Here is a 27,192-nt window from a genome sequence, read left to right on the forward strand (position 1 = left end):
GTGGGAACAGGACTTTCCAGAAGATTGCAACAAGACAAATTCCTGCACAATAAAAGATTACAATGGGTACTTCCCACCTCTACCTTTATTTTAGAAGGATTTTAAAAACAACTAAGGGGATCTCAACAATTCTTTACAAAAGGCAAAAGCTGAGGTATAGTACTGATCAGTCATTGCAATGGTGTCCTTTTCAAGTACAGAACAAGAACACATGCCCAGTATACTGGGAATAGATTGAGTTTGGAGCTCTGCTCTGCATCACCGGATTTTACCTGCAGTAGATGGTTAATCCATTAATTTCTGTCATAAGAATTAACAGGTACTTAGTTACTGAAACAGCTCAATAAAATTAAACAAAGTGATGTGATCTAATACAATGTGCTTCATTATTCACATTTATCAAATCAGTGAGGCATATATCTCTCAGTCTTAAGGAAGCAGTTGCATCTTCCTCCTTGCTTAAATCTGAAAGAACACTGACAAATCCTACCCCTGAATACTTCATCGAATTTTTAAAACTACTGACTACGGACATCACTGCCACCATTTTGATTTCAGTATTCCACAAAACTGCCACAACTTTGCTGACAGATCTAACCTTGGAGTGATTGTGACAAAGGAAAAAAAAATTAATAACTGGCCATTTCACTCAATTTTATTTTTCTTCATTAACAGTCCCAAAAAAAATGACAGTGGTCTCCTGTAATTCTGCATATTGTAACTATTTTTCTGTAGGGTCCTATATCAACAAGGTTCTAAGAAGTTTCTAAGCCAGATGGTGAGATGATAGTGATACTTTTATTTAAGAGCAACAGAGGCAAAATCTGATACTGATTAGCAGGGGAGGAGACTGAAAACTCAAGACACTGAGAATCAAGTTCCATGAACATTTTTTTCCAGCAGCAGAGATGATTTAGAAGATTCCTACCCAATCTGTTGCTAATCACTTGCTCCAGTTCTTATATTGCAGGTCATGACCCAGATCAGGAATCAGTTAAGATTGAACTACTTCTTCTGGAGCTACTTGGGTCAACAGAGTCAGACAGATCTTGGCTTTTCAAACTGACCTGGGACTCTGTGTGTGTATATGTGTGCCTGCGTGTTATTTTTTAGTTCTGCTACTGGAAATTCTCTTAATAGGAAATAGCTTTCCTCTTCAGTACTTTATGGAGGTGAATATTCTTTCTGGGATATAAATTTTAGCTCATCAAACACAGGGTTAAAAATAGAGTTGGGTTTTGTAGCAATTGGTTCTTGGGTGTTCAATATTTTTCTTGATCCTGAAATCACTCTAATTCTCCAATCATATGTTCAAACTAATGTAAAACAGGAACTAAAATTTCACTAAAACCTGCTACATATATAACATGAGGCCTTGACCAAGAGCTAGAAGTTGAACAAAACTATGCCAAGAATCTTAGGAGTGGCCTTTTTTTAAAAGATAGATTATTTGTAAAGTGTATTACGTACACCAGTTTATGTACAATCTATAAATAAAAATGCTATGTTTCAATTTATCTCCAGAAAGTACACAGAACATTTAAAATGAATACATTTACTGTCTATATTATGTACTTCCCCTTATAGCATGGCCATGATCTTTTAAGTCAGGTACTGAAACACTATCAGACATTATCTAATACAGCAATACATCTCACATGCTGAATCTTAAGAACATCAGGGCAGGAAAACTTCAATATCCACTTTTCCATCTGCACTTCAGACTTCTGGCAAGCAGATGAGATCTACAGCAAAGTCTTTGTTTCAAATCTAAGGCCAACTATTTTCTTCCTGATCAGTTAACAGGAAAAAAAAAGAGTACCATTTTTCAGTTTGCTCCTCTATAACTCCTTCCATATGGTATGTGGACCTTGAGGCTGACCTGTAATCTTCAACACTTAATTTCAAGTTTAAAAATTTCTTCTAGGAGGAAATAATACAAGACTCAAAAAGAAACTATGAATGAGCTATAAATGAAATATCAGGCTAAGCCTAATGCCTGCAGGGTCATTCTTCCAAAATTACAAAATTTTTCTGGGAGCATTTAGTATTTTATCTGGAGATGATTTCTCCAGGATGTTTACTACAATTTAGCTATTCAACCTCTATCAAACAGGAGCTCAAAGTCATTCATACAGAGTTAAACAATTTATAGTGGTATTAAAACTTATTAAATTAGAACTTTTGTATCACATTTTTTTGCTAAATATTCAGTTTTACCTAACTCTTTCTCCACATTATATGGCCTCCCTGTTTATGGTAGCTCTAAGCCAGGTTTTGGTTTTCAGACCTATGATTCTAAGTTCATCACGGACTTTGATAGCTGATCATATTTAACCTAGTACCCCCTTGGCTAAGATTTTAACTTCCTGCTAGTGAAGATAGCTCATAAATTTGTGCATTCCATATTAAGTGTCAATCAAAGAATAAGCACGGAAATGAATGTCTGCGGGTGGGCAAGAGGAGAACACACTGTTCAACCAGTCTGGGGCAATTTGGATGAACACTGCAGATTTAGAAGGTAGCTGTCAAAAATTCAGAAGGAGGGGAATTTCAAAGGTTTTTTGAGCTTTTTTCTCAGATGTTATTCAAAAAGGCCAGAAATCTTGCAGTCAAGACACACCATCACAGCAGAATGAGCATCCACTGGGACAGCATTAAATCTGTAAGTAAAACCACACTACAGAGATGTTCAGGGCTGGACTAGAGCTCTGGCTGAGACCCTCCCTTAAAAGAAAGCACTTGCTGCCAGCAAGCAGCAGCAATCAGTAATTTCTAAACAGGATTTCTGTATAAAAATATCCTCTACAGCTTCTGCTACATTTCTAAGTTCCCTATTAGGGTCTTTCAAGCCAATGGACCGGTACCAGCAAACATCACTGTCTTGCTATGTATTTATCTCCATCCTCTTCCATACCTTGTTGGGAAAAGAAACACCCTATTGAACTACACAGGGGGAATGGTCACTGCCCACAGAGCTGGGGACTGCTAGGGACTGTGAGCAAGTATTTGTTCGCAGAGCGAGTTACTGACCGATTGTTTTTCTTGCTTCAAAAGGGTTTAGGGATGAAGGAGAGACTTCACAACCGACAAAACCTCGTGTTTATCAGGGGTCTTCCCCTGCACTACCTGAAAAGTGTCTTTCAAAGCAACTGTCTTTCACATCAGCCTGCACTTAGCACTGTTACCAATCTTTACTGGTTAAGCAGTAAAGAATAAAGTATAGATAAAAAAAAAGGAATTTCCTTATTCAGTGGCACATTGGATTAGATCAATCAATAGTCACATACTATTCAAGATAACATCTTGTTTAGAATTAAAAAAAAATTAAAAATAGAGATATACTAATAGAATTATAGGAAAGGCAGAACAAGATGGAGGAAAAATGTTAAGAACTCAATCTTAGGGGCAGCAGAAGTAAAAAAAAAAAAAAAAAAAAAGGTTGTGTTAAACATTTCTGGCTATTCATTTTTCCGAGCCACAACAAACAACAAGGTTCTGTCCTACCTGCTGACATTAAGACTCTCTATCACCTCCAAAAGTGATGATCTTCAAAAAGGCTCAAGATACAAGATTAATTTTCCACTTGCCCAACAGCCAATGCTTTGTAACCTGAATCTCTTTACCCCACAATAGGCAAGCATGCTCTTAGTAAGCATAGGGTAAAATCTGACATCTAAGAAAATAATTTCAGTGAAAAGTAACATTTCACAGTATTTTTTCTCATGTGTGCCATGCATAAAGAGCATAAGCATGATCTGCTACCATAATTCAGCTGTGCTTTTGCAATGTGTCAGTCTGAGCACTCTCATCAATTTAAAGAGCAAAATCAATGGTGCTCTTGTTTCCTGAAACTGCTAATGAGACACTATTTCATTACTGTACGTGTTCTTCTGCTTGCCTTTTAAAATGTAGCCAAGACCCCAAACAATACAGTGAAACAAACTGGAACTTACCTGTACAACTCCCGTACAAGAATCCAAGAAAATACATCCCTTTGGCTCCTTCGATATTTTTTCATCTTTATAAAAATTCATAATATATGAGTTATCTGACAACTGTGTCAGCTGGAAGTAGCGCTTTTTGAATGACTGAAGTGGCGGGAAAAAAGAAAAATGAAAATTGTTGTGCTGCAAATTATTTTCACTGATATTTTACTCACAGGGTTTACATAATAGGCAACTCCTGACTGCACTGTTTTGCAGACACCACAATATTACTTCACTATCATTAAAAATAATGTAATCAAACATGAGATATAAACAGCTAAATGATAATGGAAAACAAGTGTGCTTCTGTGGGGGATATAAATCCAACTGGAATAAGGAAAGAATAATGCTGTCTCCTTACCCGAACAGTAATGCTATTGTTTACAGTGCTGTTGAAATTCCCTTTATAAAGCCATCCAGACTTGTAAACTCCGGCTGCTAATCCTCCTCCTCCTCCACCACCACCACCACCTTTTGAAGATGAGTGGGATGTTGTATCCTGTATGGAAGAAATGATTAATATTGCATGGACTTGCTTTCTGGATTCTAAGACGAAAGACAACTGTAATGTGTGAATATCTGCTTGATAACAAATCACCCTCTCATTCCTTTTAAAATAAGATGTTATTAATATGCCTCCCATGCACAGGATGAAATAAGGGACAAAGCCATTCCATTAATTTCAGAGTTATTTAAAATATGAAATACTTTATAGAAGATAATGAGCCTCAATTATCATTCTTCATTTGATATTAAAACAATAAATAACTCTTTCCCAGGGAAAAAAAAAAATCAAACCACCAAAAAACAGAATACATACTTCATCCTTATCCACATCTTCATGATCGATTTCAAAGGAATGTGATGGCAGTTTCTCTGGTCTACATTCACTTCTGGGAGGGGAGAAAAAATTTTATTTATTAAAAATAATTGTGTACTTGCTATTTGAGGGAGGTAACCATCCCGAGCTCCCACGGCAATGTCAGTACACCTATTGCTGTGATCCTACTGTCTCCTTTAAAAATCACTAGTTTTAAAATACAGCTTCTTTCTTAAGCCACATCTATTTTTTTTTTCCCCAAAACTATGAAGTTGCAACTGTTCTAAACAAATGATGAAATACCAGTTCCTGTTCTCTTCACTGCTCTTCCACCACAATGGGTGACAAATCTGAAACAACTTCCAAAGAGATATCCCATTTAAGGCTATCAAATGAATGACACTGAAGTCTTCGATAGCTTTTTATAAGCAAAAAGAACATTAGAATTTTCATCTTAAAGCTTCTACATAGCTTCATAATTCAGTTACAGATTTGGAAGATCAGAGTAATGAGCAATATCTATTTGTCTTCACTTTCCCATTTCAAAGCCAGTGTTCTCCTGATGTGCCTACCCCACCATAAGCACACACAGAACACAGGAGTGTTTTATCCTTTCCTCAGTTTGTTCCAGTTTTGCATTTTAATGTAAACAACTGATCAATATTTTGAATAAAAGGAACATTTACAATCTATTGGCACCTTTCACATCTGTAAAAGTGTTAATACTCAGAATATTTGTGATGGAAATTCACTGCATGTTTTTTAGTGCAACCAAGGACTGCTGTTAAAAATCCTTACACAAACACTCCCTCCCACTCGAAAGAACTCCAAACCAAAAACCCCAAGCCAAATCCCAACTTTTACTAAAAAAAACAACATGCAAGCCTTCACATTTTTAAACAAAAATTCCATTGTCTTATTCATTATTCAGAGCTAAAGTGCACTGCAATGCTCTTGAGGTGATGTGTAGGCAGATTTACCAATGCCCTCTGGCCATACACGGACAGGTAACTTCACTGCACTCCCTGATACCTGTAGCAGTATCAGGACAAGTAATCAGCTACTTTAAAAACAAAAAGAACCAACAAAACAAATCCCCAATCCCTAATCCCTTTGAAAGAAGGAGTCAGAAATCTCCTGGATTAGTGGGGTGCTGAGCCTTCACTCTGCCCCTCTCTGCTGCTCCATGTGCAGACAGTGAGCCTGTCCCATGGAACCACAGCCCTTCCACAAGTCTGGGTACACTGGGAGTTTCTCTGAAATAAGGAAATCCTTCTGTCCCCTCGGCAGAGCTATAAAAGACTTAGATAAGGACAGACCACTGCTGCTTCAGGTGTCAGATCTCTCTAACCACCCATGAAACATTCATCCACTCAGACTTCTGTGTCATTCTTCATAGAAGATATTTCCCTTCCTTGGATGGGAATCCTTTTGGGTATCCTAATCATCATTCTAGGGCAGGCAGATAAAGCATGGTAAGCACACGATCCTGTTCAGTATACCCTCTTTTTCTCTGCCTACTGCCTCTTCAGACCTATACAAAGATGCGGAATTCCAAGGTGCCAGGCCTGAAATATCTACCAAACATTCCAGGTTTTCTATGAACAACAGCAAAAATCTTGCTAATGACTATTTCTGTTCCCAGACAGACTGTCACCACAGCACACACTAAGCAACTCCTTTTCTTCCTCTACTCTTCCACTTGCTCAAGAAGCAAGAACACACCAGCACAAAGCATAAAATACAGTGTAAAAAGAGGTAGTGAGAGTTCACAGAGAGGAATTTAAGGGGTAGAAAGACCTGAGAAAAATCTCCAAGGAGGAACAGACTCAGAGAAAAACTAAAGCAACAGCTAAATATTTTGGTCGTGTCATGCACATGGTGTTGAGCTCTTCCCCGGTGCCACAGCTTTGCTGGAATCACACCAGGGACACACTGAGTACTCAGTGCCTGCCCCAGGTGGTCAGCATCACACTGCAACTGCTTTCCAATCAGAAAAGGTCAGCATTCAGAAAGAATATCTTTGATAAAAATCTGCTACATCATGTAGCCATTACTTGACATGTTGTATGACTGTGTGAAACAACACAGCATGGCCTCAAGTACAGCCAAGTACGAAGTCCTCCAGCATTGCCGAAGGCTGCTGAGTCCAGTTTGCTCGTTATAAATGGAAAAGCCCACAGGAGAGATTAGCACACCCTCAGTGAATGGAATTACTTTAGCCACAGTTAGATCTGGTGTTGCAAATGATGTTCCTTTCCCATGATGCAAAGCTAAACACTTAACAGGCATCCAATGTTCCCCAATACAACTTCCTATAAAGGAACTGATACAAGAATATACTCAGATTTCTGACAGTACAACAGCAGTTCTGCACAAATCAAACAAAACACTGTGAAAACTGGGCATCCAGACCTATAAACAGTGAGATACAATACAATGACAATACAGCCACTTTATTTTTCAAGAGAAGATTTAGTCTAGAACACCAAACTTCATAACATGTACATGGAAATCAAGGTTGAAGAGGCTAGGAATGGTATGAAACGAGGTGGACCTCAAATTAGCTCTATTTAAGGTAGGCTAAGCTCAAAAGCCATGGTAACTTTCAGCAAAAAAAATGCAGACACACATGCTATAACTTTGTGCCTGAAACATCAACCACTGTGGTATCCAAATCACTTTTAAGTGCTATGTTGTGATACAAGACACAACAAGATCTTGCTTCATTACAATCCTCTATGCAAGGGGGAAAAAAGTGCGATGCAAGACAGCAGAGTATCCCTGGAGCACGAACTCATGAAAGCAAATCACATTTAAGCACCATATTAAAATACCCTTCACAAAAGAGGATGTATGTAATCAGCTAAAATGTACTTTTGTGCAGAGTAATGCAACCACATCTGTCAAATGCATATTTCATGAGTGAAGATGTTTCAGGTTAAGTAAAAAACTGCTGTGCTGCAAATGTTTTTCTTGAGCACTAAATGCATTAATTTTCTAAAACAATCAGCACACCGGGTACTTAAGAAATTGTATGTTTATAATCTCTGATTAGCAAAACTGCTCTTAATGGCTTTTTGTACTACCACATCCACTGTTCATAAAAATACCAACATACAAGAGCAAATGCAGGTCTGAGGGAAGGCTTGAAGCACAAAACCCTCTGAACACAGCATCTAAAGGGGTCATAAGAATCGGTTTATCAGTTCCTGAAGCAATATAGCTAATACTAGTTTCCATCCAACCCAAGCCTGGAGCACCCATTCCTGTGTTATGCACATGCAAAAAACTTTTTCATCCAGTATGTGATTTTAATGACTCAAATTCCAGGAAAGGAAGCAGTAACACAGCTCGTTTTGGCATTCAGTGATTTTGCTAACTACTCCCAAAACCATCCTGAGTGCACAGAATACAAACCTTCCAGAAACAGGAGCATGGGTAGAAACTCACACATGTAGAAATGAGCACCAGATTCTTAATTTCTTTCCACTCAAGTCAAGGAACTTGTTTTTGCTCCTCCCAACACCATTACGCTGATTTTAATGTTCTGCCTCCAAGAACAGGAGGGAAGTCCACCTACCCTGACACCTGCACATCTCTACAGCCTCATCAGTGCTGCACACACTGCACCCAGTTCTGTACAGTGCAGCTATAAAACACTGAAATCCTACTCTCTGTTACACAGGGTAACTAAAAGGAGAATTAATCACAGCTGAAGGTGAGTGACATTTATGCATTATTAAGGAAAACAAAAAGCCACCTTTCCCATATCAACTGTGCTTTGAATACGCAAATACAGTTCTAAGGATTTGAATCAGCACTAATGGGGTTTGTTGATACTACTGAATTCTGCAGAGTCTTGAACTTTTCTAAAGGACCTTTTCTTCCCCTTTTTAAAGATGCAAGGCACTAAAAACACAGTAAAACAAGCAGAGCTTATGAGACAAAGGAAAGTGCAAATATGGGCAAAGCTTAGCAAATGACACCAACCTAAAGAGAAAAAATAAAAAAAAAAGGAAGAACTTATGCTAGATCTTACTGTGGTAAGTGTCGAAAGTCTTCTGAATACTGTTCATATTTGTAGTTCACAACATGCCACTGGGAACTGTAGTATTTACAAGCCTAAAGAGAAGAAACACAAAAAACAACAATAAAATTACTACAAGTGTTTAGACTCAAGAAGGCTAGAGAACTAATAAAGATCTCAGGGAGTCCTTTGTGCTAGAGAACATATTCTTCTCTTTTATAGCTGGGTGCACAGTTCTTAAAGGAAAGCCAGAGTCATATGTTTCCATATTTTAAAGCATAATTTCCCTTTTAAATCAAATGCACTGAATCATAAAAGATGGAGGAGGGGGCTGATAGCAATTTAACATGCTTTACTGATTCTCATCTGCTCTCTAGGAAGCATCATTAAATTATATACTTACTGCATTAAAAGACACTACCTAGTTCAGGCCTGACTTCCTTCATGGACATTGATTATACGTTTTTTGTTTGCATCCTGTTTCATTACCTAAGTCTTCCACTGTAAATACATTTGCCCTACTCCTTTTATTCCCTATTGTTGCAGCACAAGCCCTCTGCTTCTTGTTCTGACCTTAAGGATTGATCTTTAACCTCTTAATAACACTCAGGAATATATTAATAGGATTATTGTTTTTCACCAGTCTCATTTTCCCTTCCACACTGAATTTGCTCAGTCATCTCATCATCTTTTAGATTTTATTATCTAAATAACTTCTCACTGGTTTTGCATTCACCTTTGGAAATTGCTCTTAGTATATCAATCTCCCTTAAATAAGGAAAACAGACCTGAACAAAAAAATATACTGAAGGGCTTGGCTATGCTGTCAAATAGACCAGAATAACTGTGCTATTTACTAGATGCAGAACTTTTTTCAATGCAGCTAAAGCCAACATGACATTTTGAAAGGCAACGAGATGCATGAGATATGTACAGCTACTGCTAAGGTACACAACTACAAGAAAAATGACACAATGCCAGGATTTCCAGTGATTCTTCATACAGAGTGTAAATTGCAACCTGGTATTTGTACAGTATACTGAAGAATTTACCCCAGTATTGTATTATTTTCTCCCCACACTCCACCTGAAAATTTGCACCAGCCCACATAAGATGGAAAGAAAGAAAGAGAGATACAGCCTACAACATAACAGCAGAAGTTGCTGCCCAAGACCATAGGGAAAAGGAGGCATGTCAGAAAGGACAAGGATGGAGATCTACAGTAGAGAAAGAAGTAGCAGCATTGAAAGGAATCTGAGGTGGAAATGGGAAAGACAATCTCACAGAAAGGTGTGGGAAAGATGAGACTCCAGGAGACAAACAGAATGGATTAAAGGATAAATCAAAGGTATCTAAAAGCCAAAAGCTATGCAGAGAAAGTAGAAGAAGAGGCAATAAAGGGACAGGACTCCTTCAAACATGACTATTCCCACTCTTCTGAAGTGCCCATGAGGGTAGAGGGGCAGAGAGGAGATTATCAGGCTGCTGGAACAAATCTGGGACGGGCTGAGAACTTAATGGTGGTGCTTTCTAAATTACTTAGCACTGGTTAACAAACCAGTTAAGTCTTTAAGTCTTGTGGAAATTATGCAGAGTAAGTAGCCACAAATTGTTTTAGGAAGCCATCTGTGAATTCACGGTCTTCTAGGACATCTTTCTTTGGTTTAGAGTATGGAAAAGGCAGTAAGGAAGTGGGTGCACATTTATAGGCACTTCTCTCCCTCCTCAACACTGAACTGAGCAGCTCAGCACAACCAAAGGCAGTAAACACATTCCACATGGATCTAGTACCTACCTTCTCATCTGACACAAGCAATCATTATCTAATAGGATGTAGAATAAAGTGTGACTGTTAGACAATATAATCACATATTCTCCAAGAATGAACACAATATTATGGCATTATAATTGACTCACTCTGCACCTGGCAGGGTCAGGCCCAAAGTTAACCCTGACAACCATGTTCCTACCGCACTCCAGTGTTGTTTGCACTTTGCCTTTGAGTAGAGGAGCAAAAAAAAAAGCCCACTAAACCTCAACCTTTCTATTTTGTGATTCTTCATAAAATGACTTGGTCACTCTTGTATTTGTGTTAAAACGCTGTGATAGTCACCTGGCCTGTAAGAATACTCCTACAAGAGCAACATACGCTCTGTTCTATGTAAGCCAGTGAAAAGCTCATTGAATGTTGTGAGGGTGAGCACAGACCCTCCAATTCACACATCACTCACTTTCTCCTTAGCAAACATAAACCAACTGAACCTTCTACAGAAAGGACTACTTTTCTCCTGTGGTACATCCATTACTGAATATTCTACTTACAGATGCAATTAAAGCCCAGAGAGAATTTTCAATGTAGGCTTTTATTGCAATCATTATAGGCTGATGTGTTCAAAAAAGCAGTTGTAAATTACATATAGAGCAGGCCACAGTGTTTTAGCTTATAACTATAAAGGTTTACTGTGCTCCTCCAAGAAAAAGCTAATCAAAATAAAAATCAAAGGGGACAAAGCAGCACATTCAAGTATCATTCAGTAAATTCACAGAAGACAAGCCAGCCCAATGCAACAGCTACCACTGTTTTTGAACTAGCTTGCTGTGGGGAAACTAGATCTAGCTTAAGAATTAACACCAAAAAAAGGATACAGCACTTTCTCTTCAGAATATCCCAACTCGAAATACTGCTGCTGACTGTACTGACTTACAAAGATTTTTTATAATTGGAAATTATTATTGGAAAATGGAATTTTAACAATCAGGAAAAGTATCTGGAAACCTGAATTGAGGAGTAAGAAAAACTTTTCTAGAGGCAGAAATTTCATCAAGAGGCCACAGCTGGATCCTAATGTTTCTGGCAAAGAGCAGAGGCACCAACGCAAGGTCTGTTGAGCTCAAGTGAACTGTGGGGGAGGAAAAATGTAGATGGAGAAATGGAAGCTTCGGGATGTGGGAGGGCTGGCACACATTTACATGAACTCTGTTAACCAGGCAGGCTGCACAGCCCATTCCCAAGGGCCCTATCAAACTCAGGTCTTTACTTTTTTTTTCTTGCTGCCCAGAGGGCTTAATTTTTCCTTAGAGAGACAGACAATCCTGCAAGATTTTTCCACCTGTAACTTCTTAACTTTGGCTCTGGTGATGACAGCATGATGGCTACCACTGGGAAAAAGGCACTAAAAAAGACTTACCCTGCAATGGAAATGAACCTTTTGGAGGGGGAAAAAAAAAAGAAAAAAAAAATATAAAAAAAAGGGAATGGGAAGTGAGAGAAATACAAATGAAGCAAACACCTTGACACATCTAAAGGCAACACCCCTGCTTACATGCTCTCTAAGATAGCACGAGGTATGTGGCCTTCAGAAATAGAGATGAATATATGATAAAAGTAATTTATGAAACAACTGGGCTTCTTGCAGAAGAACTCCATGCGTAGGGCAACTCTACCCCCTCACTCCCTCTGGAAGAGGGGCTGTTTCTGAGGTGGAAAACAAGAGATGTTGAACAGGGCATGGCAAGCCTATGCAAGAGCTTGGAAACAGAAAGCCAAGACCTTCCAGAGCTGTGGACACAGTGCCAGAGGAAAAGCTGCAGGATGGCTCTGTGCTCTTCCCGTGACATGCATGGCTCTGCTCATAGAGCCTTCCCAACTGCTCCTCCCTCCTCTGACCTCTGCTGTAACAACCAAAGCCAGTGTGCTGGGATTTGGGAAGGTGGAAGGTGGTGAGATCACCCTGGTTTGAAATTCAGCCCTCCACCCAGGCCTACCCCAGATTCCTTATGCCCATGACAAGCATGGCTGCATCACAACGAGCTGCCTCCAACCTGGACCTCTCAAAACTGCTCCCAAAACACCACAGTTCACACATACAGTAAAGTCCAATGACAGAGCCATGTAACAAACCAAAACATTAAAACACACTATTGTTTTAAAGTATCAAACATTTTTAAAAAGTGTTTACCTTTTGTGCTATCAAAAGAATGACTATTCTTTAGTAACATATTATTTCCTGACACCACAGCTCTCCCAAGTACTGAAAAAACTTTGATTTTGAAGTTGGGGAAATTTACACTGCGAGGAGCAATAACAAAACTTTCTGGGTGACATCTACCAACAGGAGTTCCCATTTTAATTTAATTTTGAAAGAGGTAAGAGCAATGCAGATTAGCCTTCAAATCAAAAAGCCTCAGAAATCAACTTTATGGACACAGGACAACTTTCAGAAGTTATACAGGGGGCTGTGGCTCTTCTAACATTGTGATTAATAAAACTCATGTTTAATAATTACTTACAGATCCTATAGACCCAACTTGCAAAATCTCAAATAAAAAATCCCCTAGACGAATGGCAAGGGCTCTACAAGGTTACTACAAGTGACAACTCCCACTTGCACATCTAGAAAACCCTCACAGGAAAATTCAGAGACATCCACATGAATACTGTACATGTAACAAAAGTAACTACATCATTCATCAAATGAAATTTCAATATTCCTACACTGTTATTCCATTTTGATGTTGTGTTTTTTACCTAGGAAGCTTACTCCTTCTGCCCCTGCACAGCTCCTACACACTCCTCCTCATCCACAGGGCCAGCCCCTCTGCAAACAGGCTTCCCAAAAACTCATCCAAGTAGCACCTATCATTTCTAGAAGGATCATCTGGCTTAAACTCATTTCATAAAGGACAGTTGACAGCTAATATTTATTTACTTTCTGGATTTTTATTTCATAACTACCTAGAATTTCATTCCTATAGATATAAATATCACAAGAGCGGGTATGTCTGTTCACATGCCCACATGCTTCCTGAAAATATTGACTTGATGTAAGCCAATATGGGATTGAATATGTTGCCATTAGGTAGCTTAAGCTCCTCAAACTAAATAATACTTTGAATTGCAAAATGCACTATATCCTTATATTTCCAAATGAAATCCAAAGAATTGACATTTGATCCAAATATTCAGGATAAAGAGTTGGGAAGGGTGATATTAGGAATTCCTTCTAAAAGGAAGAATTTTATTTTGTTTCTTGTGGAGTGAATGTTTCTATTTGCCAAAATTATGGACCATGAGGACAATGCTGACTGGCATAAATACAGCAAATGTGCAGCTGACTCTGTTCGGAGTAAGAAATTTCAGAATTTGGAAGGACACAGCATGATGAAAGTACAGAATTCGAGGAAGCCAGGAATACTTAAAAAAACCCCAACCCACTGAAGACAATTTAATTCTGGCTTTATAAGTTTCTGGAAACTTCTCTTTTCTTGGAACCTAATTTAGTTCATCAGGCTCCTCCTGCCTAAGAAAAGTTAAGGTGGAAAAGTCCACAAGAAAAACATCCTAAGACAACTACAGGTATAAGAACAACCAATTCACAAAGTATTACCTTTAAAATATAGCTAATAATTCGGTATGAATTAACAAATGGACTCAGATATTAATAAATCATAAGATGTAAAATATTTATTCTCTTTGCATGCAGAAAATACTTATCAAAGACTGTTTATCACTTTCATTTTATTTTTTAAATTTTCATATTACAGTTTCAGAAAAACACAGAGATAGATGGTCAGACATCTTAATTTAAAATGAATTCTTCTGCCTTACCCATTGCCATAACATCTGAGTATCTCCAACAGTGAAAGTTTTTAGTTCCTGAGGAATCTAAAAGCAGCATTAAGAAAACTGAATAGACAGCTAGAGGTAAAAACCTTTGACAGCAAACACCACCGATACTGAAAGTTTTCCTCAGCAACATCAGCCTCATCTTCCTTCATCTGGCTTGTCTGCTCTCTTGAGTCCACATATGGATACTGCACAGGCAACTGAGTCATCATGGCTTCCTTAAGTACTGTTTACAGTCACTTGAGGAAGGGAAATGTGATCAAATTCCCAAGCTGTCTTACGTATGGATCTTGGTGAGGGCTAAGGAAAAAACCCCTCATCCTTGAAGGACTCTAGCAATGAAAGATCTAGAGATGGAAGTAAAGCTTTTCTACTGTCACCAGTGAGAAACGAACACCTAGGAAGAAACAGGATTTTAAGGCATTATCACAGACTTTTGACAGCCCTTGTAGACAAGACCATCTGGAAGCCAACAAAGAACGAGACAAGAGATCATGGATCTGAGTTCTTGAAATAATTTCAGTACCATGTCTTCACACTGCACCATGTAAAGAAAATTAGTTTCACCTCCAAGAGCAGACTCTTCCTTTGCAGTTTACCAACTCACTCCACGTCTTTGTGTCTCAACTTGCTAAAGCACTGAGATAGTGTAACATAAGTGAACAGTCAGAGACAACTGTTCCTAAAATGGCTTCAGCAAGATGAAGCTGTACATTGCCTTTGTATATCTTCCCCCCCCAGTCTGATTGGGAATTAGGCGTTTGATTCTGGGTTGTAACAAGTCCAGGTGACCAACAGAGAGTAAAGTGTGTACAAGATGGACTTCCACTGTTCATGATACCGTACTATATTTGAAGAAAGAAGAGACTCCTTCAATGAGTAAAGCATTGGCTTTTTCACGGTTCCAAAAAAAAAAAAAAAAAAAAGTGAAGGCCACAAACTCCACTCCTGCACATCCATCCAGAAGTGCTGAACACCCACTAGGAACACAACAGGTTTCTGCTGGGTCAGTACACATTCATATGATTGCTGCAGTGGACAACAATCACAGATCTTCACAGAACCCCATGCTCAGTTTTACTTAATTTTCAACTAGAAACCATCCTCTTCCTGGAATTTAATTTATTACATATATACATACATACATATATATATACGTATATATAGATTTTGGCTTTGTGGCAAAATGGAACATATGCATTAGTACTTTAAAACAGGGTCTTACTGCTCCTATTACATGCACAGGCTTAGTCCTGTAGTACTGGTTTTTTTCCACTGCATAGCTCCTCTCTCCCCTTCTCCTTGGCTCACTGGTATTGCAGAGAAAGCTAATAGATGTGCTCAATATGTATTTTACCAGGTTGTCATTAGCACCCCCTTGGAGTACTCAGCTTAATGATTCCCAGACTCTGTGTACTAGGTTCCATTTTTAGACCCACCACTTTCTTTGTAAAGCCATGAGCACAATGCTGGCCTTGCATCTTGTGGAACCTTGAAGTAAAAAGCAGACCCCAAAGTGCTGAAAGGGCAGTGAGGCTTCTGGGAAGGTAGATAATTCCATGAGCTATGTTATCTTTTAACCCTGCTGTCAGATTAAGAAAGACAGCAAAGTTCAGGCAATCTGAGCTGGCAGTAAATTGTTACTGCTCTTTTTAGACCTGCTGAAAAGAAATAGAGCCAGCCTGTAAAATGTCACATTGCATACAATTCAACAGCTACATTTCTGCCTAGTCTTGGACTTTATGTTTTTCAAACCCTGTGTTTGTCTTCAATTGACTTTTCCTCTACACATTTTCTTGCAGTTGTAGCACATATGAAATATTTTTTCAAATCAGAAATTCAGGTATGAAAAATCCCAATCTGTGAAACAAAGGTAGAGAACGTACATATTATAGGCTAGTTATAAATGCTTGGAATTAAACTCCTTGTAGAAGCTGACTGAAAATTTGGTTTCATAAACCGTGTTTAATACACACTGTGTATTTTACATCTGTAGTGGAAGATGAAGACGGTTCAGGGAGCCATTTAAAGTAGATTCCTCTGAACAGTGTAACCAGCATCTCTAATGTCCTTTGAAGTGATAATACCGGTGACAACCTGACATGTTCCTTAGGCAGCAGGATGAGCAATCTTCTCCTACAATCCAAGATCAGGTACGTAAACAATACAACCATAGGTGTTTTTTAAAGGTAGAGCAATTATTCACTCCTGGTGAGGCTCTAACAGTCATGGAAGAACTTTTTGTTCAACTTTCTACTGCAAAGGGAGAACAGACTCTAAATACTGACCATAGATATAACCCCCTACACATCCTTCATGGTGTACCTACTCTTCAGATAGCTGTGTGTACGCCTCCAAACGAGATATGCACTTCGTAATAACTCTTAAGAGTCTAAACCAGTGCCAATTAGTTATCTTTTTTTTGAAAGATATCAATATTTTCAAAGTGCAAAGAGCACTCAGATCACCAGTAATCAGTACTCATGTAAAAATGCCAACACCAATATCAGTGAACTAGTAGTGACAGGGAATGCAGCTGGAAAACAGTACAATGACAGCTGATCAGTGCATTTGAAATTTTTCTAGATACAAGCATCTCAGAATAGTCAACTACAGATATGCCGTTAACCCTCCCCCTCCTTCTGGCCTTCAAAATTCAAATATGATTCAAATCACTGAAAGCATACTGAGAGAAAAAAGATGTTAATTATAATCATAGCAAGCCTCCCCCAAACCCTTGGTTTTGTTTAAAATTAAAGGATATACACACTAGATACTTACCTCTCTAACAAATAAATTTTCTGCTTTTTGTTCTGCATCTTCAGGTACAGAAGGATACAGTGTCCTGATTTCCAGTGAAACTGTGTCTATCTGGCAATAAACAAAAAATATGCAATTTAGTCAAAGTGACAGAACAGCAGTTTTGTCTCATGAAAAGGTTAAGAACCTTGTTATCATGGCTTGCATTTTTTCAATTTGTCATGCAGCCAACAACACATGCATACCAACAACTGCAACCCTGCCCACACACACTACTCAATACTATCAACTAAAGCATTAATTACAAGCAAGAGCAGAGTTCGAACAGATTTCTGGGAATAAAATTGTTCCACACAAACTTGCTTCAGTCTCCTAAGTTTCTGATAATAAAAGTCATCAAGTCTTCCTTACATCCTCTCCCTGAAATATATGCCAAATCCAACAGTGATACTTGTGTTCTCCATTTCTGAATCTCATTCCTTTTAGTCAAGGAACATGGAGACAGCAGTAAAAGCTTTGACTCTTTTGCAAGAAGAGAGGAGCAGAGTCCTCCCAACAACAGGAGGGTCACAGGACAGTTTGATGGTCAAAAGCAAGGGGAACCAGGCAGCAGCTTCTCAGAGGGACACTTGCCCCCATGGGCACAGGCAGCAGGGCAGGGCTGACAAGGGACTCCTGGCACAGCCTGCAGCTTTCTTCTAGGCTCCACAGGAGCTGCACAGATTAGTCCCTTTTTTTGAAAGCAGCTGCTGACTGAGCTGGTTTGTCAGGCCCCACAGCAGGAAACCACACAGAGAAGTGGATCTCCAGAAGTTCTCCACAAGGAGCCAAGCTTCCCTTAATTCCCAGCAGGCCAACGAGAGGCCAGGGCCACCAGCAGTGCTCCTGTGTGTGACCCAGGGCTCCCATGCTGGGGTCAGGCAACGCAGCCACTTTGCAAAAGGCTCACAGGAGGAAGCTTTGGGGTATTTTCAACTAAGCTACAGATGTGTCCCACTTATTTTCTCTGCCATAAGAGGGTAAAAAAACCAAAATCAAACCCCAGCAGCCCAGATTATGCTCTCAGTTGCAATGCAGTAACTCTGTCACTCAAGACAGAAACCCAGACAAGTCTGACCTCCCAAGTTCATTTTCTCTTCCACTACAGAAAGGCACATGAATTCCAGAAGAAGGCCTATGGCATACAGCTGGTTTAATATGAAGAACCACTGCTTAATAATACCATGAAGCAGCTTGCAGTGTCTACTGTGCCCCTGGAGGCTCTCCTTCCTATCTTCTCAGACTAAAAAGTCTCAGGTTAAAAGGTGATGTTTTTCCTCTATAAATTGAAGCACCCAAACTCTACATGACAACTGCCTGCAGATTATTGACTGCATTTTTCCTTAGAGCTTACACAGACCACTCTGATTTCCCCCCCATCCCTTTCTAAGTGAGTAATTGTGAAAGAAAGGTATGTATCACTGAGACAGAAATATCATGGGATTCCCCAAACTTTTTGGTTTCATCTGGAGAGCTCAGGATACATGATTAAAACACTCTGGCTCTCATGAATAACGACAGTGCCTCATAGTCACCAGAAAGTGAAAAACATTCTGTTCTTCTGAACAAACCAAACACAGTTTCCTAAGGGTGAGTTCTTGGGCTCTACCCAGCTGTGTTACCAACTCTATGTGAAGTGATTTACACAATCATTTAGTCTATGAGTAAAAGAGACAGCAGATGGAGAAGTATGAATTTTCAGGCCACATTTAGTAACAGATGTCTGAATCCTTGGTTGCTTAGGGACTTCCCAGCAGTACCCACAATCTCCGGAATGCACCTTGTTACTTTTACTTCACACATACGTGACATTTTAAGTCCCGATTTTTAGGCAGTCACAAGAAGACACAATCCCCAAGCACAGCTGAAAACCCATGGGTGTCCCTGTGGCCCATCAGATGGAGCTCTTCCCCGGGCTGGGACCCTGCAGCCGGCAGCAGCAGCCACAAAACACGCACACTGTCCTTCCAGCACACACACCACTGCTGAAGATCTGTTGTTCCCAGACTAAGGCAGAGTGGGAGGCCACAGGAGAAGAGATATGTGATGTACTCTGTACCTCACACTGACCCTGTCACGATGGTGAATAAGCTTCAAAGACACCAACAACCTGTCCTGTTCACCCACAGTAAAGCTTATCTGCCCCACATAGAAGATAGTTTCCAGCATCTTTTTTATAGATCAGACACAGCAGGTCAACTTCTTTACCTAGTACAACACTTATTGTCAACTGATATCAACACACTGAGCAAGACAGTTAACATTTACCTAATGGGGCCATTGTGCCTCCCTCCTCTTACACAGCCTGTTAAAAAGACTGTAGCTGAACAAGCCTTGTAACCCCACTGTTTTGCCTGTGGTACTTTCCCCCACTGTCCTTAAGAAGACCACACTTGAAAGACAGAAACACAGCCGTGCAAACCTGAGAAATCAGGTAACACTGGGCTTGTGCGTTTGTAGACTTTAACAAAGAACATCACAGGCTTATTTACAAAGAATTGGGACATGGAAAATGTTGTATATTGTTATATTTAACCTTGTGTTAAAAACTACAAAGCACTTCCCTTCTGAGAATTAGTTATGTTTAACCACTTAGCTGCAAAAGGCCACAAAGGCACTTCCTGTTCATACACGATTACTTCCAAAGTTAAATGCTCTTAAAGGCTGATCAGGCATAGCATCAGTCATCAACAAAATAAAGGATTCTATTTAGAAAATTCAGTATTTATAAATGTGCTGTGAATGCAGCCTAATTTTCTAATGTTTAGGCAATCACAGCAATTTTCTGTTCAAACCAGAGGCCAATTACCCTATCATTTGTGCATGCAAACTAATCAAATAATGCAGGTATCAGCCTAAAACATTCAATTCTATAATTCTTCTGAATTATTTTTAATCTATTTTATATAAATATCCTATATCCAACCATGATTTCTGGCATTGCCAGGCTGTCACATTTGCATAAGATGTTGGCCCCAGGTGTTGGATGAGTTATAAGATGCAATTTCACTAAGCACCTTCTATTGCTACATCCACCTTTTACAGCGAAACACAGAAGTTAATATTGCTCCTTATCGACAACTAATTACGAAAAATGTTTTCAGGCAGTGACTACTTTCCAGTGACATGGTGAATTTAGCATTTGAAATCGGAGTTCAAACTCCATTAGCCATTTCAAACATTTTCAATCTGAATCTATTCTAAATAGCTTTTAGTCTGAAAGTCTGTTACCAGTGGTTAAATCTTTTGACGGATGCATCAACAATGATGGTATTTACTTCCTGCAAAGGCTGCCCTCCTAAGAGAGCTAACCACACACAGGCAGACACGTCCCTCTCTGTTAATGTTTAGATTCGATCTCTCTCTAAAGAAAAGCTGCTCAGCCCCATTTTCATCCAAGTAAACAGATTTACTTAATGTTACAAAACCCTGCAATGAGTTAGTCCATTAAATTAAAATGTAGTCTAAGGTGCAACTATGCTGTACAAATACCACCGTGCAGAGGCCCCCTGACAAACTGCTGGTCTGCTGTCCCAGCACAGACCTCACCATGGAGGTACGTGTGTGGGGCAAAGCGAAAGGAGAGCAAGCACATAGCACATTTAAAGGACGGATTTTGCAGCATCACTGCCTAAATCACACTCCGTGTGAGAGGCTAAGCTTTGCCCACAGCTTGCTTTGCTGACTGCATTAGCTGTCTCTACTTAAACAGCTGGAGTGCGTCCCTAGAACTGTAGATACCTCTCACTCTCCTGCTCCTGCCGGACGATGTGAACCTGCACGTCAAGAACACCCATGTACTATTAGTCATGAGAGTAATGGACTCAACTTCTACTCCTCTAAGAATGAGCAGATACTGCTTGTCACATGGGAAAGTGGGAGCTAATTCATGTGCTACTGAAAATAAACCGTGATCTCACCAGTACAACCCTTCTGATCTCAGAAATAAGTCATGGTTACAGAGGTATTTCCAAGGAGGCTCCAAGGCCTGTGCTTCAAGCTGCCCCTATGGCACACATGTTTCATGTGAAGAGGCAGTGCCCTTTCCCACTCTTGCTCTCTCCCCTTAAAGATGTATCTGATTCTGTTATGAAGTTCTGTATCCAAATGATCATCTTTTGTCCCTGCACAGTATCTAGATAGCAGAGGTTTCACAACCTGAAAATCAGAGACATTTTGGCTCTTTCTTGTTCAGAGCTAAAAAAAAAGAAGCCTGGAAACAGTCACACCTGCAGTGATGGCAAGGACCAGCAACAGCACAACTCAGCCCCTCTTGTTCTAAGGCCTCTGTGATACTTAGAGGGAACAGGGCACCCAGGTGGGCTTTCAAAAGCCCAGAAGAGTCAGAAGCATATCAGACTGAACTTCATTAGGTTTTGCACTATGCAGGCAAGCTTTGCCATCTTACACCTGGTCCTAAATTTAGGCAATTAATTATTGTTTCTATTGCAGGTTCAAAACCAGGCATTTGGTCACACTTCTACACACAGTTTAAAAAAGTCTGAGTTCCATTCCTCGAACAGAGATTTAAAAAGAATCATACATAGGGAGAGAAGAAGGAACAAATTTGCATGACCCAGAGAGTTTTAACATGCTTTATATCATACCAAATTGGAGTGCCTATTAAATACTTTAAGCTACCTTTTTAAGACAATTAACTTCTATTTATCAACATACCATTTACATATATTTAGTTACCAAACCTCCACACAAGCAAAGGTACTAGCAAAGGGGTGCTGAGCCTGTTGTCACTAAGGGAGAGTATCCATGATTTTATGCAAGACTCGAGATTCTGGAGAGATTTAAAAAGAGGGTGCTGAGTGTTTAGGGAATTCCAAAGGATGGTGACATGAAGAAAGGATGAAAAAATACTCATTAAAGGATACAGCTTTTTTTGCTTGAAAATATGACAGTGCTTAGGAGTAGAAGTACAATGAAACTGGGCAAGACTAAGATGTGAGAGGTTAAAGATGAGAGGAAGACCAATTTGAAGGCAGGTGTCACACCTCTTTCATGGCCTCCCTTCTGGAAAACATGTAGAAGAGAACTGAGAAATAGGACTGCCAGACAGCAGCAGTTCCATTTGTCAAGGGAGAGTGTGGCCAGGTATGGGGAACAGAAGGTGAAGGAAGCACAGTAACCCAATGATGAGGATGCAAAAGTACCAGCATCACTAACAAGCTTGCCTTTTCTATGAGCACAACAGGAAGCCCATCAACTCCATCTCACTACCACCAAGAAGTACAGTGTAAGTGCTGTATTGATGTATTGCTGCAGAAATGTCCACTGGCCATTGTTTCACAGCACAGCAATGGAAGGGAAATTTGTTCACAAGATCCAGGAACAGAAGAAGCTGAGCTAACATGCTTTTTCTGAAATGGAAACTGGGCTTTGGGCAGGCAGGAGAGTTATAAGGAAGGCATGACCATTTTGTCCATAGGATTTGCTCACTTTATGGGCCCAAATTGGGGTTGTATCAACACTGAGCCACGAAGTCTGCAGCAAGTGCAATCATAAGTTAAACAGTGTCCACCATTTCCTGGGGCATTATCACGTTAAATACCACTCAGAGCCAGCCTGAGCACCTCCTAATTCAGTCAGATGTGGATCTCTTTCTACTCAAATGGCTGACCCCGACTTTTGCACACAGGTGATATTTCAGCAGGACAGAGCAGGCCTATAAATAGAGACTCTGCAACTGGAAAACTTGCCTGGTACGGAAGCTCTGCAGTCCTGTCTGGGGGCAGAGGCTCTTGTTACTGCCGCTGACTTCGACAGAGGATAACAAAGATGAGAGAGATTTATCGCCAGGATATGGACCCTACCCCTGCTCTTCTGTGAGTACAGGTCACCTCTACCATGCAAGTACCTCTCTCACCTGTCTTCATCTTTTTACTTATTATTTTTTTTAAATTTAAATAGATTATGCCGAATAGTTGCAAAGCATAACACAGACAAAACAAAATAGAAGTAGCTACTAAAATCCAGGCAACAACTGCTCAAAATGAAATAAAAGTAAGGCTATGAAAATATGCTTGACAGACAGAGCTTCAGCAGTAGGATGTGATTCTTTCACTGAGAGGGTTTGCTCTGTGGACTTGAACTCAGTTACTCTAAATCAAAGGGCTCAAGGGCCTTGTGACAGCACACAGTATGTCTAGTCAGCTTTGTAATGCTGAATTTCAATTTCATAAATTGACAAATGTGCAAAATGGATAAAGGAATTAACGATAATGAGGAAATCTATTCTGTTTAGTTTTCTCTCAATCCCATGAGCACATTAACTCAGCTAATGCCACCAAGGAAATAGAGCCATTTAGTAAAACAAAGCAGTTGATAAGATTAAGCTGGCCTCGAAGGACAGTAGCAGTGCCATGAGCTGATGGGAAGGGCCCTCACACAGCAGTTACAATTGGTCACAAAATTGAAATGTATTTCCATTAGAGAATGCCTATTCATCAAAACCTAAATATTTGACAAAGATGGGTTGATTTTGAAGAAGTTGCTGTGCGATGCCCGCGCACTTGCCTGGCAATGCACCTCCCCAGCTGCCCAGCAGGCAACTCCTGCCCTCCTGAGCCGCCCCACACTGCCACTGGGAGAGCTGCCCTGGACTTCCAGGTTCTCAGTTTTTTTGCAGTTTGGCAGGACAAGCAATGGAGAGCCCAGGATGAGGTCAGGCAGCTCCATGGCTGTGGGGTCTGAGATCCACTGCCTGTCAGTGTCCCACCCATGGGAGCCTTCCTCAGCACCAGGGACTCTAGTGGCCAAATACATCAAAACAGAATGGGATCAGAAGTTACAGATTAAATTAGACTAAATTAGACTACTATAACAGTAGGGAGAGATTCTAGCACTGGCCAAACTACCACTGTGCTGAGTAAACAGACAAGTATACGTTATGGAATAACATGTTTAGTGAGTTCCCAAAATATATTTGGGAACAACCAGGGCTTCGAGCTTTATCTAATCCTGAATAGTAAAGTCACGCACATAAAAATGTCAAAGGAAAAAACCCAACAAAAACAAGTGAATTCAGTGGGAGGGAAGTAAACATTAAGCATGAATTAAGAAAATATTAGAGAGCCCTTGGACAACTTCTGGCTCTCCCTCTAGCAATGGAGATAAAATAAATTAACAGATGAACCAAAGGAAAAGAATAACACATATTTGTCTTGTACTTACTGAAAAGTCATCATCAGGGAATAATATCAGATCCTTAAACTGGCTGTCCCCAATACTTTTTTCAATTTCTGTGATAACAGCTTCATAATCCAGAGGCTCCAAGAGTTTGGGTTTTTCCTGCTTTGGAAAAAAAAATAAAAATCAAGTAAACTCTCTACATCCAAATTTGCCTTCCTTCCCTCTCATAAACTGCGATCTGCTATATTTTTCCTTTTATACACCAGAGCATGAATAATTACTCTCCTCACCCCAGTCTTCTCAGTTTGTTGTAGCTGAACTCATGCAAGAGAGTGGAAGTAAGGAAGTTCTGCCAGTTGTAACAGCCTCTCTCCATCTGATAATTCCAGAGCAATCTGTCAGCTCATTACAGAGACTAAACCCACCACATTAACTTACCTGGCATTCTCAGGAATTCTCTCTCTTTCCCCATAAATACTTGCAGGCAAATTGACAGACACAGTTTGAAATGAACATAGATACGACTTTGAGCTAATATGTTTTAGAATAAGAAACCTACTAATTTTTTCACTGTCTCACACAGTCCCACCTTTTGAACTGCTGGTAGCTTGTGAATGCCACCATATTGTTTTAGTTGGTAATAATCCAAGATTATTCTCCTGGAATAAACTATCTGGCATCCACCCCCATGATCTTTCTTGTCAGAAACAGGAGTAGTATCATGGTAATAGTACTCTATTATTGCCTGAAATAGCAGTAAAGTAAGAAACCACCACAGGAACCACCAAAGAAAACTGAAGTCACAATGTCTTGAAATACAACCCAAAAATAGAAAAAGAGAAGCCTGTCTGACATGCTAGAATACATTAAACAAATGAAGTCAAGTATTCGAGTCACAACATTTGCTTAATTTAAAGATGTAAGTATCAGAAAGAGTGAGTGAGAAGGGACAAGAGAACTGTCAGGAGGGATGGAAAAGCAGGTGATAAGAGTGAAAAAGGACACTAGTGAAAAGCAAATGCAGAAACACTTCTGCTGAACAGTCCTTCAGTCTGACGCAATAGTGGACCTTAAGCAAGTGGTATTTTACCCACTGTTCTTGCATTGGGCTATCCACATTAATATCAAGTTTCCCTCCCTCTTCCCTAAATCAAAACCAAGATGTGCTGAAAAAGAAAGCTTTGACACCTCCATAAAACAAATTTCTCCAAGACAATCTCATGATTGTCCACTGTATTTGATTTTTTTTTATATATATATATAAAGGACCATACCTGAATTTTTTTATATATGTATATACATATATAAAATCCACATATGGTCCATTATACATACAATGGTTCAAATATAAAAGTCCTTCTCTTTTGACTTTGTTCTAAAGAGTTCCATTTTTTTAGTCATCACAGCCATCTCAAGATTTCTCTCCAGCTCTTGTAAACACTGTTACCCTTCTATTTTGAGTTCAAGACTCCCTTTGGCATCAAACGCATCTATGAAAAGTTTAATTATGTATCAGTAACTCAACCACACAAATTAGATTAAAACAGTGGGATACACATGTTCCTAGAAGGTTATTCAATTGCTGAGCAGCTGATGTTAGAATCACAGAACAACTCAGGTCCTCTGCAAGCCATCCACTCCAATTCCCTGCTCAAAGCATCAAAGCTCCATCAAAGGATGGAGAGACAATTAAAAAAGTCAGAACTGCTCCTTCAACAGTTCAGTCTATTACCTCTCTTCTCAGTCTATTAACTCTCACAGTCCTGCTTGTCAGCTTAAGAGTTAATAAACTTCTGAAATCATTAGTGTTTAGCATTCACAGGCCAAAAGCACTATCTGCTGATGCTGAGATATTAAAGAATTGTAAAAGACAGGCAAGACCAACACATAATAGTAAGAAATAGAACAAATAGTCCCATACAACCTGGCCTCGAACACTTCCAGGTATGGGGCAACCACAGTTTCTCTAGGCAACATGGGAAGAAACTGCTTTAATGTTTAATTTAGATTCTGTGACATCACACTGGTTGTGTGATGTTCAGGTAAGACAAGGAGCCCTACTAGGACACGTGAGACTTCATATGACCCCCAGCCACAGCACCTTAAACTGTCTCAAGTAGATACTTGGCCCTGGTCTGCACCAGTTGACACATAATTATCCAGCCCTGCTCAAGAAGCTCTCGGGCTGAGTAGTTGCCATATTCTTCAGAGAGATTTCAGTGTGTAGTTTGACGACAGTGGTTTCCCACAGGAACTTAATGGGGTCATCTGACCATGTCACCATGCACAGCTTGTTCTTGTTCCCTTTCAAATTACATATAACTCACTGCAGTATCCTTTCAACAGGAGTTTTAGACTCTCCATCATTAAATCTATCATTGTATCTATGTATTAAATATTCCTCTATAAACACAAGCTTCAAGGAGTTGAAACCATGAAGAGAAAACACCAGTGCACCTCTATGCTGTACCACTCATTTTGGTAATGATGCCCAGGTCTGAATAAAGTTCATTCAGTTTAAATTTAGCAGAAAGCAAACTTGTAAGTAGTGTAATTGTTACCTTCAGTAGGAAACCTTATAGCAACCACTTACAGGAAAACTCAAAGTAAAAGTGAAAATATACATGCACTGACATTTATGAGGCACCAGTGTTTCACTGAGGCATTTTTCCTGTACAGTGGTTTCACTAAAACAAGAACATTTTCTGCAGAAAGTTTGTGACATCACACTGAGAACGCCCCCTTCCCAGAGCTGATACTGCCAGGCTAATGGTTTTGCAACAAT

The 27,192-nt window shown here is 39.6% G+C and overlaps 1 protein-coding gene across 16 annotated transcripts in view; it reads right to left on the reverse strand.

Moving 5' to 3' along the window:
* The window catches only part of DOCK10 (dedicator of cytokinesis 10), a 148,472-nt gene that overhangs the window by 65,208 nt on the left and 56,072 nt on the right, over nucleotides 1-27,192 (reverse strand). For 14 of the 16 annotated variants that reach the window (XM_039380556.1, XM_039380552.1, XM_039380557.1 and 11 more), the window contains exons 2-7: nucleotides 24,450-24,569; nucleotides 17,247-17,336; nucleotides 8,852-8,934; nucleotides 4,810-4,882; nucleotides 4,351-4,488; nucleotides 3,957-4,091 (exon numbers count right to left, since the gene is read on the reverse strand). In XM_039380556.1, the coding sequence (XP_039236490.1) occupies nucleotides 3,957-4,091; nucleotides 4,351-4,488; nucleotides 4,810-4,882; nucleotides 8,852-8,934; nucleotides 17,247-17,336; nucleotides 24,450-24,569 (639 nt within the window). The remainder of the gene's footprint in view (nucleotides 1-3,956; nucleotides 4,092-4,350; nucleotides 4,489-4,809; nucleotides 4,883-8,851; nucleotides 8,935-17,246; nucleotides 17,337-24,449; nucleotides 24,570-27,192) is intronic. The other 2 variants (XM_039380553.1, XM_039380546.1) reach the window with 1 other exon arrangement.

This window comes from Pipra filicauda, unplaced genomic scaffold (assembly GCF_003945595.2).
Source record: "Pipra filicauda isolate LSUMZ 115617 unplaced genomic scaffold, ASM394559v2 scaffold199_size1391877_pilon, whole genome shotgun sequence".
In the NCBI taxonomy this organism is placed as follows: Eukaryota; Metazoa; Chordata; class Aves; order Passeriformes; family Pipridae; genus Pipra; species Pipra filicauda.